Raw genomic sequence first — 15,370 nt, 5'->3', positions numbered from 1 at the left:
CAGGCGCCCCAGGAAACTTAGTATTTTATATCTGCAAGAGAAGAGAGGACTATTGAGTCACTGATTTCAGACATGTGCTTATCTAACTGGAAAACATTAGAGCGCTACCTCAGATTATATACAAAAATGAATTCCGGGAAAACTGGCAAACTCCGTGAACAGTCAATTTATAGACAAGGAATCCTAAATGGCCAAGGAACATATGAAAAGAATCTTACCCACAGTGATAATCAGGGAAATGTATATAAAAACAATTAGATATCATTTTTCTTCTGTATGATTGGCAAAATTACTTTTAAAATATAATCTCTTAATACGTAGAGTTGATGAGGCTGAGGGGGAATTGCTGGGAGGGTACGGATCAGTGAAGTCAATTTGGGAGGATCTATCAAAATTTAAAACACCCTATGACCTAGTGGACATACTCACAGAAGCAGCAGCACGTGCACACAGTAAGGGCAGGGAGAGGCAGGGCTCTAGCAGTTGCTAAGATACTGTACTTCCCTTTCAGTTGGTAGACAGTCCCCACCTCACGTCCTGCAACGGCCCTTGACTCTCACTGCCCAGGCCACTTTAACCTTCTCCCCCCCCCCCCCCCCACCAATACTCTCCCGTGATCAACAACTGAAGAGCTGGCGTCAATGCCAGAGATTAGCTCCTAGACCCCCTTCCAGCTCCGGGCCCAGGGTCTATTCAAACCAACAGAACCTAGTCACATTCCCACCCATCCAGAACAAGAGTGCCTGTCCCAGCTTTCCTCACAGCCAGGGGTAGTCACGTGGTTGAATTCCAGCCAATGAGAGGTGAGCAGACATTATCGTGGGACTTCCGGGAAATCTCAGCAGGGAGGGTGAACACCCTCTTCTCCTTCCTCCGTGCAGTCACCAAGATGGAGGAGGTGCTTATGGAGACCACAGCACCCAAATTCAACCACAAGCAGGGGGGACACATCCAGGGTTACCAAGACCTAGAAGCTCAGGCGCCTGGTGACTTCACGGTGCCTCCATGCTGACTCAGACCACTTTCTTCTGGACTTCCTTTAAATTAGACAAATGAGTATCCTATTCAAATTGCCGCTACTTTGGGTTTCTCGGTTATAGGCAGCCACATCTAGTCACAATGGGTACAAAGCTAAATGCCTATTAACAGGGAAATGGCTAAATCAACCACGATATCTAAACAATATAAATTGTAAACAAGCGGAGGCATCATGCAGTTGATGAAATACTTTGCAGAGGTCGAGATAAATTTACAGACATTACCATGTCTAGTGAAAAAAGCAAGGGGCAGAATAATCCTCATCCATGTACTCTCGGCTCCAAACCCCTAATACACTCGGCCGGGTTTTCCTAGTTTTCTAGACCGGTAAGCACAGAAGAAAGACGAAAAGTATACTACGTAAGCTGTGCCAATGTTAGGAACTGTTGGAGAGAGGAGAAAAATTGCTGGGGGATGGTCAAAGGGCCCCTTACCTTTGGCTCCGCCATTCTACCTTCATGCAAAACAATGATTCATGTACTACCCGTATGGTACAAATTAATTAGGTTTCCCACCTACCCACCAGCAGACCTTCTCTGACTGTTTACTGGCCTGCTGCTTGCTGCCTGCAGGGTCCACATGTGAGAGCTGTCAGAGCTGAAGACTCAGACTTGGAGGGGCAGCCTCTTCGGCACACAGAGATTAGCTCGAGAGCCACCACCTAAGTGCTTTGTGTTGGAGAAGTTCAGGGTTCTTTTAGAACTCCTGTGTCACACAGATCGTACTGCTTACAATAGCACTGCGTCTAAAAGAATGAAATAAAGGTATTAATCTACAAGGACAAAGAAAGTGAGAGGACACAAGAGCTAATGAGAAATTACAATAAAACACTGGAAGCACTGCTTGGCACGGCAGAGCCCAGAAAGTTGAACTGAACACTGAAAACAGGAACGACTGCCTGAGAGGATTGTCAAAAGCTAGGTATTCGGAGGCATCGGGTGCTGCGGGAAGCAGGGGAGAGGTACCGGGCTGAGCAGCCTGCCCCCTAGGTATCACCTGCCATGCACGTGACTGGGAACACGTGCTGCCCACTCTGCAGTCACTTGTTCTACAGAAAACTTGACTCAGCTGAGCTCCAGGCACGGAGATCTCACACACAGTGCAGAAAAAGGAGAGGTGTGCTGGTATGAGCCAAGGGGAGAGGTTCGAGTCAGCCTCTTATGGGGTATTTATTCCTGGGTCCCCTGCCAGAGTCTTCTGATTATTTCTCATTCTGGAATGAGGCCAATTCTGAGACTCCTCATTGTTTGAGAATAGTAGGGAGGCCGGGGGGATGGGGTGGAGGGGAATGATCTGGGCAGCTGGCGGTTTTATTTTGGGTTTACTATCTCCCAGCAATTCTTACCAGGTTGGCAATTCTTTAGCCCCTGGGGCAGATCCTCCCTCTGGATGAGCTGAGAAGCCACAGAGGGCTTTCAACAGAAGGCTCCCTCACATTGTTGAGAAGATGTTAGGAAGACCGGGTGGGGGCTAGATGGATCCGTTTCTGGTCAGGAAAAGAGAAACACTCTAGGTATTTCAAACAGAAATGATTTAATATAGGAGATTGGCTCTAAAAGTACTGGAAGGGCAGATGGGCCAAAAGGGAAGGATGGAAGTTACTGCAAAATGAGTAAGTGCAGGAGCCGCCCCCACCCAGGCTGGGGAAGCAAAAGGGAAAATGTTAGCAGAGCCCACGACTGCTACATTGCTGTGCTTTCTGGAGCACTGGCAACTGTCTGCAGCCACAGGGACCACAGCTGCACCCGCCCAGCAGCAAGCCAGGCCGTCACACTCTTACCGCTATTGCAGGATCCTCTAGGCCCCCAAAGTGTCTAAGAGGTGGAGGGTCTGCTATACCTGTGAGTTCTGTGCTACCGAGGCCACAGGGATGCCCACTCAGCCTCCAAGCTCCTCGGACAAATTCGAAGCCTACCAGGATATTAGCAGTGGACGTGGTGAGAGGCAGTCAGATTCAATATATATTTTGAGGGGGGAAACAACAGGATGTGGTCACCAGTCAGATGTGGGGTATAACAGAGAAGTCAAGGCTAACTCTAGATTTTTTAAAAAAGATTTTTATTTATTTATTTAGATTTTATTTATTTGACAGAGAGTGTGTGGGCACGCACACACACGAGCAGGGGGAGCGGCAGGCAGAGAGAGGGAGAAGCAGGCTCCCCGCTGAAGAGGGAGCCCAATCTGGAGCTCAATCCCAGGACCCTGGGATTATGACTTGAGCCAAAGGCAGATGCTTAACTGACTGAGCCACTCAGGTGCCCTTAAAGATTTTTATTTATATATTTGAGAGAGAGTGTGTGAGGTAGCACAGTGATGGGAAGGGGAGAGGGAGAAGCAGACTCCATGCTGAGCAAGGAGCCCGACATGGGGCTCGATTCTAGGACCCTCAGCCGAAGGCAGATGCTTTAATTGACTGAGCCACCCAGGCACCCCTAACTCTAGATTATTCTTGGCTTGAGCAAATGGAAGATGAGAATTGCCATTTACTTCGATGACCAAAATTACAGTGACAGCAGGTTTTAGGGAACTAGTAAGAGTTTGGTTTGTGACATGTTTAGGGGGAGATGCCTGTTAGCCATCCAGGCAGACGTGTCTCAGTAGACATTCCAGGGAAAGGAGCTATGAATCTGAGATGCAGTAGTATACAAAGGGATACACACACCAGGAAACCTCCGGTGTCACTAAGGGAGGGAGTGTTGATAGGAAAGAGATAATGTTCAAGGACCAATCCTTGGGGTACTCCCAAGTGAGAGGTCAGGGAGGTAAAAAGAAGCCATCAAAGGAAACTTAGGAAAAGCAGAAAAGTGAGAAAAACACCAGAAGGATGTGGCATCTTCCAATCCTGGTGAAGAGAGTTTTGGGAAGAAAAGTGGGTTGGCAGTGCCATGTGCTGTGTGTAGGTCAAGTCCCAGTAAGATGAAGAATTGGCTTGGGTTTTGCACAATGGATGTCAGTGGTGACTTCCAGAAGAACTGCTTCAGAGGGGAGGTGGAAACATAAGCTTGACTGGGATGGGATCAGGGTGAGGAGATGGAGAGAGGTGGGGAGGAGTGAGGAGAGTTCACTCTTGAGGAGCTGAGCTATAACGAGGAATGAAAATAGTGCTCCAGTTGGAGAGAAAGGGTGAGGTCAAGACAGGGTTGCTTTCCTCTTTTCTTCTGAAGATGGAAGAGATACCAATTTATTGATACACTGAAGGGAAGGACCCAGTGGAGAGGGGACACTGATAACGAGGGAGAAAAAGGTAAGGCTTGCTGGAGTCACATCCTTGAGTAGACTGGAGCAGACTGGAGAGAATACACAAACAGAGGGTCTGGCCTGATCAAGGAACATAGACCATGAACTCCTATTCACCAGAGAGAAAATAAAGTATATGAACATAACTACAGGCGGGTGGGTAGAGGTGGCAGTAAGAGTTCTCTTCCAGTTGCTTCTATTAGCCAGTGAAATATGGAGGAAGCAAGGCCATCAGATGATTAGGATGGGGCGGAGCTGTTTCAGGATTGAGAAGAGTAGAGAAGGAACCAAATAGTTATATGAGAACCAAGAATGAATGGACGAGGGAAATGTAACATGATTGCCAGGAAATGTGAAGGGTCCACTTGAGGTTAGAAATGATGAATTTTAAGTGGGACTAGTCATCACGCTTGTGCATTTGCTGTGTTCAGCTGTGTGGGTGCAGGCATGGGCAGAAAGTTGATTTTAACCAGAAAATATAGCACAGTGAGAGAGGGTCAAGGGAGTAGATGGTATACGCAAAAAGTGACTATATATCATGTTTATCTGTGCAGAGGGGGCATAGGGGGGTGTTCAATGAATAGAAAATTCAGTCCTTTAAGATAAGTTATTCCATGTCCTCATGCTAAAATTATTGTCCTCCAGGTAGAGGGGTCTTTGGGGGTATTACCTATTTCTCTAACAAGCATTTACTAAACACTTGTCATGAACTAGGTCCAGAATGGATATGTGGTTACTTCCCTAGAAGCATTTAAAGTATCAGGAAGATAAGCTGGATCCAAAGTAGGAGGGATCTTAGGTGATTACTGAGAACACAGGGTAACTTTATTTTATTGTCGATAAAATTTTTAAGTAGGTTGAAAGATGCAGATCTAGTTGAAAAGTACATATCTCTATCAATCAAAATAAGCAAAATCCATCCATGGATGGATGTAATTGAAAAGTTTGCAATATAGTAATGGTTAATATTTATTGTGGGCTTACTGTTAGCCAGGCTCTGTTCTAAGTGCATTACATTTATAATCTTGTTTAATCTCCCTAGCAGAGCCAGGATTTGAACTCAGGCAGCCTAACCACTCTTTGAAGAGACAGCTTCAGGCACAGCTGGATCCAGGATCCACACTATTACTGGGACTCAGCCTTTCCTTTTCACTCTGCTTACTTACATGTTGAATTATTTCACAAGCGTGTTAGGTTCTCTCCATTCATGGTAGCTGCAAGCTTACCCCATCCTTAGAAAGTAAGCAGCTATTTCCTCTTTCTGAAAGTACTAGACCTACATAGGTCTGTATTTAATGATATAAAATAGATTCACAATATTGTCAAGTAAAAAAGCATTTTACAAAACAGTAGATATGGGCTGACCCATAAACTAACAAACACGTGTGTGGAAGGATGTAAAAAACATTAGTGATAGTTATTTCTGAGTATTGTTATTTGGGGGACTTATTTCTTTTTACTTCTCAGGATTTTCATTTGTTCTACATTCAGGATAATATAATCTATAATAATAATGTTGAAGAAAACAGAAAACTCAATACAAGCAAACAAATATATCTGCTTAAGTTGTTCTCTGTAGCCAGGTACTGTTATATATACCACTAAGATCTGCATTTCAGAAATGGATAAATTGGGGGGTCATCAATGGCGACATTCCCATCTGCTTTCATTTGGTTAAAGACAAGGAGACGAGAGGGAGTAAGTATCTCCAGGTACTCTGGGTCAGCTCTACCACATTATAGGACAAGGTTAGTATCTTCCCCGACATTACAAATAATCCACTTTGGATAAATTTTGAAATGAAATATTCTTTCTTGGAAGCCCTAACAGGGTAACAGTGGTCTGTGGTCCATCAAGGAGGAGAAAGGAGATCAGGAATCCAAGGGAGTCCCAACATGAATACGCAGCCCAGATTCTAAGTACCAGGCTGATCTGGAACTAGCTGTTTAGTCCCTGGCCCCCAAGGGGTTTATAGTTACATTAAGAAGGCAAGATGGTAAGATAAGGTGAGCAGAAGATTGTGTGGGTTACATGACACAGGATGGGGGGTGGGGCACGAAACAGTTCTGACCCAAGGGAAGGCTATGTGGTGAAGCTGATCAGCCTCCCCATTTGGGCTTTTTTTTTTTTTAAGTTTGTTTGATTGATTTTAGGGGGGAACGGGGGGAAGAGTGTGCGTGCAGGGGCGGGGGTGGAGGAAGAGGGAGAGAAGGATCTCAAGCAGACTCCTCACTGAGCGAGGAGCCCTACTCAGGGCTGGGTCTTATGACCCTGAGATCATGACTTGAGCCAAACTCAGGAGTCAGACGTTTACTGACTGAGCCACCCAGGCTGCCCATTCATACATTTTATTTTATTTTATTTTGCACTCGTTTCCCCCTTCTCCAGCCTGCAGCAATTGGAGAACATGGAAAAATCAACCTCCTTGAGATGGTTTCCATATTTATAAGACAGGGATACTAATAAGCCTGATCTTACTGGTTTATTATGAGGATTAAATCAGGTACTGCATCTAATGCTTAACCCAGTGCCTGGTGCTGACTAAATGCTCAGTACATCGTGCCTATTATGATGATGATACTGCCAACAGCACAAGTATACCAACGTGGAGACGACAGAGGTTGGGAATCTTACAAAGTACTAAAAATCAACTATGGTTCCTGGCCTTCCTGATTCGGTTCCCTTCTACAGGCAGCATCTGGTCCCTTGAACTTTCGCCCTCTGACTTTAGCCAGAGAAGGGAGCACGTGGAAAACCTTCTCTCATCCTCACTCCTAAAGGTAGAATATTCACGCACACCCTCCGGCTCAGATGTGAACTCTGCACCTCACACAACCCACAAGACCGTGTGAGTCCATTTCACGGTCCTTCACCTCTTAGGAACCACCCTCTTTGGAACATTTTCTCACATTTTACAAAACTTGGCTCTAGGCGGAACAGAATGGAAACTTATGCGGAAATACAACTGAATAATAAGGCTTGATTGGGTCCAAAGACTTACGGGAAAGAAAATTTCCTTGTTTAGTAATTTCAAATTCAAGGTCTTAAATGCAGGGTGTAAGCGTGGAAGGGAAGATTCAAGAGAATGCTGATGCGAAAGAGCAAACGAAGACTCAGGAAGGAAGGCAAGAGAAGGATCTGGGTCGTGTGGTTGCTATTCTGTTTATGCGTCCTGTTCCCCCGCCGCCTTCATTCTGTGAGTGACTGCTAAGTTCTTTCTGGTGAGCTATTCCAAATCTCTCTTTTTGCTTCTGTTAGCCAAAGTCAGCCTCTGTTGCTTGCAACTCAGTAGCCCTTCCTGGTTTATAAATAAAGGGGGTAAAAAGGCAAGAAAACAAGGTCCAAAGAAGAAGAGAGAAGATGGAGAAAAGTAGCCGAATCTGAGGACTATGTCTGATTTTTGACACAGTCTGGGCATAATCCTCCCCGATGCTCTCAAAGAAGAATCATGGTACTTCTGGAAAAAAGAGAGGGGTGGGGGATGATGAGCAGGCCATGTCCACTGTCTCACTCCTGAAAAACTCTACCCAAATCATGGTCACTACTCTGGGTGGAAAATTGAAGAGGCAAATCTGCCTGGCTCTGATGGGCTGGAATACCCAGGCATTTCACAGCTTATGAATTCAAAGATAAAAATAATTTTTAAATTGAGCCAAGTGGAGAACGATGAGAAATAACTACACTCATTTTTTTTTTGCAAGAAAAAAGTTCTTGTCGGAGTGGATTAATCCACATTTAACCTTGTAATTCTAACAATGAAGTGCAGAAATAACAGGTTCACAATGTGAAAAACTGTCGAAGGTCTATCTTAGAGCTCCTTCCAGCATATTTGTTTTGACATTATTATTAAAAACGTGAGTGAAGAATTAATTAAACTGTAATCAAACACACGGAGATGACATAATGCCAACAGAGTGGTTCATGCCTTGAATAATGGAACCCCGGGAGGTTTTCCTAGTTAATCCCAACTCCCCAGTTTACAGCTGAGAAAACCGAGGCTCAGAAAGGTCAACCCACTTGCCCAAGGTACACCCGGAATCAATTCAACCTTTCTACGTTTTCTTTTTGAATAAATGAAAGCTGCGTTGTGATTCAAGAGTCAAGTAGACATTTGTTAAAAACTGGAGCAGTGAGCTGATGAGACAAGATAAAATTTAATCAGGTCAGATGTGTAAGGACCTACATGTTGGGTCCAAAAAAGCCCACTGTAGAAGCACAGTATGGGGTAGATATGCCTTAATCAGTAGCACTTGTAAGAGACACTTAGAGATGGAACTTGGCTGTGAGCTTGAGATGTCAGCAGTGTGATGTAGCTACAAGAAAAAGATAATGGAGTCGGAGGTGGCATTACTAGAGGCAGAGTTTACAGAAGGGAGGTGAGCATCCCAGTGAACTTTTCAACCTACACCTGGAAGTCCTCATTGGGTCCCAGGTATCAGGTTTTAGAAGTAATATAAATGTGTTAGTTCACACGTGGGAGAGGAGCCTAGGATGGAATGCTGTTAGGAATGATCAAAGAAGAGAGGGATTTGTAAAGCACTGTCATCAGAGCTTGAATCCTGGAGTCAGGTTAACCCCAGCCCTGCTGACTACTGATTATGTGTTCATTAAGCCTTAATCTCACTGTCTGTAAATTAGGAATTATAAATGAATACCTATCTCCAAAGTATAAGGAGGTAGTGCATGTCAAGTGATACGCACATTCTGGCAACAAACAAGCACTCAATAAATGTTAGCTACTATGCAAATTAAGGAAGGGAGGTGATGTGAGGATAACGGTAACAAACTCATAGGCTGTGGTTGATATTAAGTGAGTTAAAGTGGGGAGGGCTTGGAACAAAGTTGGTAGTTATGATCTGTAGTAGAAGGATTGGCCTAAGGTTTCTAGGATGGGCCGGGTTTAGGGACAAAATATTCCCTGGTTTGGGCTAAGGTCCACAGAGCCTGATCAGGTTATTCCCTGAAGAAGGATGTTTAGTTTGTGGGGGAGACAGTAGAGGGGATGGTGGGCATTCAGACATTCTGTGGGGGTATCACTTGGTGAACACCTGGGCACGGGGATTTGGCATTGCTGTGGGGTGACAGCTTAGTTCTTGGGCACTGTCATTTAGGTTTGCTCTGATCCACTAGTGTGGTCACTCGGGGCAACACTGGGGTTGGTCACACATGCCTGTTCTGGACATGGTCACTGTGGGCCACTACTTGGGAATCATTCGAAGTGGAACTGCTCCTGGATCAGTCCTCCCCTCTGTCTCCTCCTCCTCGTGCCCCTGGGTGAAGTCTGCATCATCCTGGACCTTAGGGACGCTGTGGGACCCCAGAACAGCTCCCCAGGGAGTAGTCCGCCGCTAGGGGGCGGCCGCTAAGAGAAGAACCGGCCCCGCGCGGAGTCCGCTCCTTTGGGGCTCACTCTGCCGCCACGTCCCGGGAACAGTGGGGTGGGGGCGCATGCTTCATGGGTGTGAGACAGAGCGAGCCGCCTGGGTATGAGTCAGCGCGCGGGGGGCTAGGGAGCTCCGTGAATAGTCACGGAATCTCACTCACGCTCGGCTCCTCCACCCATCCGCGTCTAGAGCGTGTGTCCCAGTCCCGCGCGTGTGTGCGCACAAGGCACGATGTCCGATTCCAGGCTGTGTGTCTGGTGAGATGGGGATGAGGGGGACAGGGTAGGGTCCCTGTCGGTGTTTCCACGCCCATGTGGGGTGAGGGGGTGTGTCCTGGTCAGGGTACGTGTGTACCTGTGTGTGTGCGTGCGTGTGTGTCAGTGTGGCGGGACCGTGTATCAGTGTAGAGTGCTTGCATCTGCGCCCGGGTGTGGATGTTGGCGCAACCTGGACCGGGGTTCCCAGCCCTGGGGGTGGTGGGGGCGTCTAGCTTCCTGGAGGAGTAAATGCCTCGCCAGACCAAGCCGGCCAGGGCTCCTCAGGGAGGGGCCTGCGCTGGGAGGGCCAGAGATAGTGCGTCCCTGGGAGGGGCAGGAGAGTGGGGGCGTAGGGGGCGGGCCAGGTCCCAGGGCGGGGCGCGGGCTCGGGGGACCCGCGCGGCTGACGTCAGGCGACTCCTTAAATAGAGCCGGCAGCGCGCGCGGCTCGGCATTTCTCGAGGAGCCCGAGCGGGGCCCGCGCCAGCGCCACCGTCCGTTCCACCCGCCAGCCCGCGCGGCCGCGCCGCTGCCGAGCGTTCGGGGCGCCGCGCTCCAGGGACCAGTAATGGAGCTTCGGGCGCTGGGCGCGCTCCGAAGCCGGCGCACGTGAGACCCGAGGAGCGCCGCCCAGAGCCCCGTGGCCCCGGACGGGGAGATGTGGGACGCGCAGCCGCCTGTGCCCCGAGGAGCCGCCGCCCCCGGGATCCCCGGGCATGGTGCGCGCCCCGGCCGGCAGCGCCCGGAGAAGACGGCGCCCCCCACGCCCGACCCGCGGGTCCGGGGCAGCGCCGCGCCAGCCCTCTAGGCGGCCGTAGGGCCACAGCAGCTCCGCCGCCGGCGCCCCCCGGAAACCATGACCCCCGGCGCGGGCCCATGGAGCCATGGCCTATAGGGTCCTGGGCCGCGCGGGGCCAGCTCAGCCGCGGAGGGCGCGCAGGCTGCTCTTCGCCTTCACGCTCTCGCTCTCCTGCACTTACCTGTGCTACAGCCTCCTGTGCTGCTGCGACGACCTGGGCCAGAGCCGCCTCCTCGGCGCGCCTCCCTGCCTGCGCGGCCCCGGCGCGGGCAGCCAGAAACTTCTCCCGAAGTCCCGCCCCTGCGATCCCCCGGGGCCCACGCCCAGCGCGCCCGGCGCTCCCAGCGCGCCCGTCGCTGCCGCGCCAGCCGCTCGCCTCCCAGCTGTCAACCACTCGGGCTCGCCCAGGATGGGCACCAAACGGCTGCCCCAAGCCCTCATCGTGGGCGTGAAGAAGGGGGGCACGCGGGCCGTGCTGGAGTTCATCCGCGTGCACCCGGACGTGCGGGCCTTGGGCACCGAGCCCCACTTCTTCGACAGGAACTACGGCCGCGGACTGGACTGGTACAGGTAAGGAGGGGGCGCCCCACTCCGCGCGCCAGGTCCCCAGTCGGGTCCATCCTTAGGGCCTCCTCTTGCGTCTTCTCTCCCCCTTAATCCGGCTCGTTGTGTGGGTTTAGGCTGACACGTGGGGGGACTCCGGCAGGATTTACTTAGAACTTCCCAGGTTTGGTGTAGACCATGCACTTTCTCGAACGGCTAAGGGCAGTTGTTTCTGGAGGCGCCGGATGTGAAGGGGGATCTCTAGCCAAACCTCATGGCGAGCTGGTGGGCCTCCTCCTTGTCCAGCCTCTGGGGTGGAGCGGGGTGCCCGGGGAAGGGGGCCGTCTCCTGACCTTCACTGATCTTTCCAGGCATCTGAAGGACCCTGAGCAGGGAAGGTCAGAATAGGGCCCCCTTGCGGCAGGGCTCCGTGCTTGGTGAGGTTCCCTGGCCCAAAGAGAGGTGTGGGGATGAGGAAGGTCCCTTCTGGAGGGTCATTCCCAGCTCCAGATATTTGTTGCTGTGCCTTGGCTGAGAGCCCCCAGTCGCTCTGACCCTGGGTTAGTGGTCTTGGGTAGTGGAAAGGAACCCTGGATTGGAGTCATGCTCTGTCACTTAGCTTGAACAAATACCTGAAACTCTTCGAGCCATTATTTTTCTCATCTTTCACAATGGGCAGGAAAACCGTCTCTTCCCTTATCTGCTTTCCGAGGTCTTTCTAAAGTGCCTTCAAAGTGTAAAAAAAGACACCTGCCCTGGGTGGTGCTTCCAAACCGGCAGCGGGGATGTGGAATTTGGGATACTGGTGGGCACCTCAGGTAAGGGTTGGCTGGATCCTAGGTACAGCCAGAGACTGTCCACTCCTCTGTTGCACTGCTAGGGATGACCGTCACCCAGGCTGGTGGTATCTGGGGATAGCCTGAAGCTTCTGGAAGGTGACTGCCTCTCCTGTTCCATGCCCATCTGCCTCCCAATCCCTGTATGGTGCTGAGGTGTAGGACAGGCCCGAATGTGGGCTGAGTCAGTGCATCTCCTAGGGTGGTGTAATGTATGTGCTCCCCATAACACATGGGTCACAGAATTCCCATCATTTACCTGACCCCTTGAAGACCTTCTAGAAATGTCTGCGTCGTCATAGAGCTGGGGAGGAGTAATGTGGTAGCTGACACAGTGACTAGAGCTAATTTTTAAAAATTCATAAAAATAAACCCTTTAGGAAGAAGTCTTAGCATATTGGACAGATGAAAAGTTCATTATAAAGGGGACCCCACTGGGCTCATAATAAGGGGCCCTGGATTTGCAGTGGGGCAACAGGGCTGGTAGGCCTGACCTGTTGTGGTTGTGGGGCCAAGGGATGGGACATGCACTGTCCTTAGGAGGTGGACACACACTCTGTTTCCAATGGAGCCCAGCAGGGATACCCAGCCTGTTGGTGGCCCCGGCCCCATTATGTTGGCTTAATGGAATAGAGTGACACAGAATGGTAGGTCTGGTGCTTCCCACGCTGTGACCCACAGGCATCCCATCTGGGTGTACAAGGTGTGTGAGGACGGCGTCAGAGCCAGACCCCCGGGCCAGGGAGGCAAATGCGTGGAACAGCAGAACCCTGTGTGGGTCAGCCGTGGTCACACTCCAATGCACAGCAGGTTTTCCTCGATGGAAAAATATGAAGATTATTATGAAACCCTTTGCCAGTACCAAGTGCCTTTAAGTGCAAAATAACAAAATTCGGAGCATCTGGCTCTTAGATATTGTGTCCTCCAATAAACACCCATACCCCACACCCAGCATCTGCACTCCCCTCTCCTGGGTTCACCAGCAAGCAGCTTACCCCAGGCTTCCTTCCCAGAGCCCGTGTCATTCAGGGATGGCTGCTTTTTATTTTTAACCTTGGCATGTGTGATTCTAAGCCAGCTTAACTGTGAACCTTAGAGATGGGAGCTGTGCCTTTTTTTTTTTTTAATAGCACATTTGGATTCTGCTAAAATTCTCAGCTGAGTCTTGGTAGGTTTTATTTAACGTAAAGCGCACTGACAGCTCCACTTCTCTCTTCCACCCCACTTCTCAGGGTCTGAGTTACGTTCCCTTTCACCCTTTGTAGTTCCAGAACGATGAGCCCAGAGTCTGGCACAGACTGCCCCATCCTACCGCTTCCCCAGGAGGGCCAGGAGCGTACAGCTCAGGGAGGAGCTGTGTGGTTTGCGCTTCTCTCTGTTGCAGACCCACACCCTCAGAGTCCAGGGGTTTGGTTGTGGTTTGCCATTTCTGGGTGAGGCAGTACCGCCCTATTTGGATGCTGTTTCCAGACTTTCCAGAACATTTCTCTACAAGTGCTTTATCCTCAAGAAATATGCATTAATTGCAGAAATGACAGGGATTCCTGGGATCCTTTAAAAGCCATGTTCTCACTTTGTTCCCAAATTCTGTGAGTTCAGACAGCAGGTGATAGGATGCTCCTCTTTCTGCCCACGGCCTGTGTCATTTCACAGATGTGAAAACTAAAGCCCCCAAAACGGAGAGCATCTGAAATGGGGTCACAAAGCAAGTTGATGAGCCAGAAGTCACTGGCACGCAGTATCCCACAGAGATCCACATGCTCGTGTGTGTGTGTGTGTGTGCGCGCGCTCGCACGCGCGGGTGCATGCGTGTGTTTCCAGCCAAGTGCTCCGACCCCTGCTCTGCATAGCTTGCCACCATAGGGCCAGTGTCCACTGAGTAGACGTGGCCAAAGAGCCCTCGCACCCATGGTAGCAGACTGTGTTTTCCAGAGGTGGGGTTCAGCATGGCAGAGTAGTGTGCCATAAATCACATTATAATCTGCCCACGGCCAAGCCCCTGGGGACCACTTCCTGGGTCCTGAGGCCCCAATACAGAGAGACAGTGGAAAAATCTAACTTCACTCCCAACCCAGAAGGAGAGCCTGCTTTCCGTGGAGATAAACCAAGAGGTGATACATGGTGCCTGAAGGCAGAGTGACACAGCCAGAGAGACCAGGAGGCAGAGTCTGTGCCCTCCTTGTGTTGACCCCGAGCCCCTTTTGGGAACCAGCCCCGTTCGGGCCACCCTTGGAGAGCCCAGCCCCCTGCTTTGGGATCCCTGCCCTTAGAGGTTTCTCTGAGTTCCATCCTCCGTGTGTGTGGCCTGGTTCCCCTCCCCCAATTTCCTCCCCAAGTCCTGCAGGGTGGGATCGGCTAGATGCTTGGACAGGTAGGCAAAGCGGCAGCAGGCTGACGAAGGAACCAGGGATGGCCTCCAGATGCTGTGGGATTGGCAGAGCGGGGTCCTCCTGCGTCTCCGCTTCCTCCTAGAATGGGGCCTGGAGCAACCGTCGCAGAAGGTTGTGTTGCGGAATGAATGAAGCCTGGTGTGGGAAGGTGCCCTGGAAAAGTCTGTGGTATTTAAAGATCAGGTGGCCACGTTACTCCTGTTGCCACTGTGGCTACTGCTGCTTCCCTACTGACGCTTCTGGATCGCCGTCAGTACTGTTAGTGGTAAGGCTGTTGGTCTCTGCCCCTGCTGCTGTTACCAGACGGGGCTGAGGAATGAATTAATTGCTAGAAAAGTAGTTCTGTGATAGACGAGGTAGGGTCCCGGTCTTAACTTTCAACTCTGCTTTACTTTGCTTTTTTTATTTTTCTGTCTTTCTCTCCCTCCCTCCCTCCCTCCGTTCCTCACCCCCTCCCTCGCTTCCTTCCTTCCTTTGGCGTCGATGAACAGTCGCTTCACATTTCTGGGTGTCTGTTTGCTCACCTTTAAAAACGGAGCTGATGTCTGACCTGCTTTACAACCTCGTGAAACCCGAGTAAGACAGAACATGCGAAGAGGCTGCACGCAATCTAGGGTCATACGTGGGATGCTGTCATGGAGCAAGGGGTGGGGGCGAGGCAGAATCATTCGGGGTCTTATCTGTCATCAAGAGATACACGCGGTGCTTTGTCTAGTAGTTTTTTGAGTCTCAGGGGGAGCTGAGTTTCGTGAAGTGTTCTCGGTTTTGCTAGTTTTCAAGGATGGCCAGGGTGTGAGGAGAAAGCGAACCTTCTCCAAATGCATTGAATTGGCACCATGAGCCAGTTAAAACACGATCATTGACTCTCTGTTCTGGCGACGATGTT

At 50.2% G+C, this 15,370-nt stretch overlaps 1 protein-coding gene and 1 long non-coding RNA gene across 2 annotated transcripts in view; one reads left to right on the top strand and one right to left on the bottom strand.

Moving 5' to 3' along the window:
• Positions 1-616: 616 nt before the first annotated feature.
• LOC148110508 (uncharacterized) lies at positions 617-11,028 on the bottom strand. Its single transcript, XR_015727633.1, has 4 exons — positions 10,897-11,028; positions 2,384-2,524; positions 1,263-1,783; positions 617-1,037 (listed from the first exon to the last, which is right to left on the bottom strand). It is a non-coding gene; the product is annotated as an uncharacterized LOC148110508 (long non-coding RNA).
• The window catches only part of HS3ST2 (heparan sulfate-glucosamine 3-sulfotransferase 2), an 85,495-nt gene continuing 80,512 nt past the window's right edge, over positions 10,388-15,370 (top strand). Inside the window, exon 1 of the mRNA XM_045776493.2 lies at positions 10,388-11,285. Coding sequence (XP_045632449.1) covers positions 10,801-11,285 — 485 coding nt within the window. The 5' untranslated portion in view covers positions 10,388-10,800. The remainder of the gene's footprint in view (positions 11,286-15,370) is intronic.

This window comes from Ursus americanus, chromosome 2, assembly GCF_024610735.1.
Source record: "Ursus americanus isolate L20-20 chromosome 2, mUrsAme1.1.p, whole genome shotgun sequence".
Classification (NCBI taxonomy): Eukaryota; Metazoa; Chordata; class Mammalia; order Carnivora; family Ursidae; genus Ursus; species Ursus americanus.
Note: the sequence above shows the minus strand (reverse complement) of the source record. Positions and strands in the feature narration are given on the sequence as shown.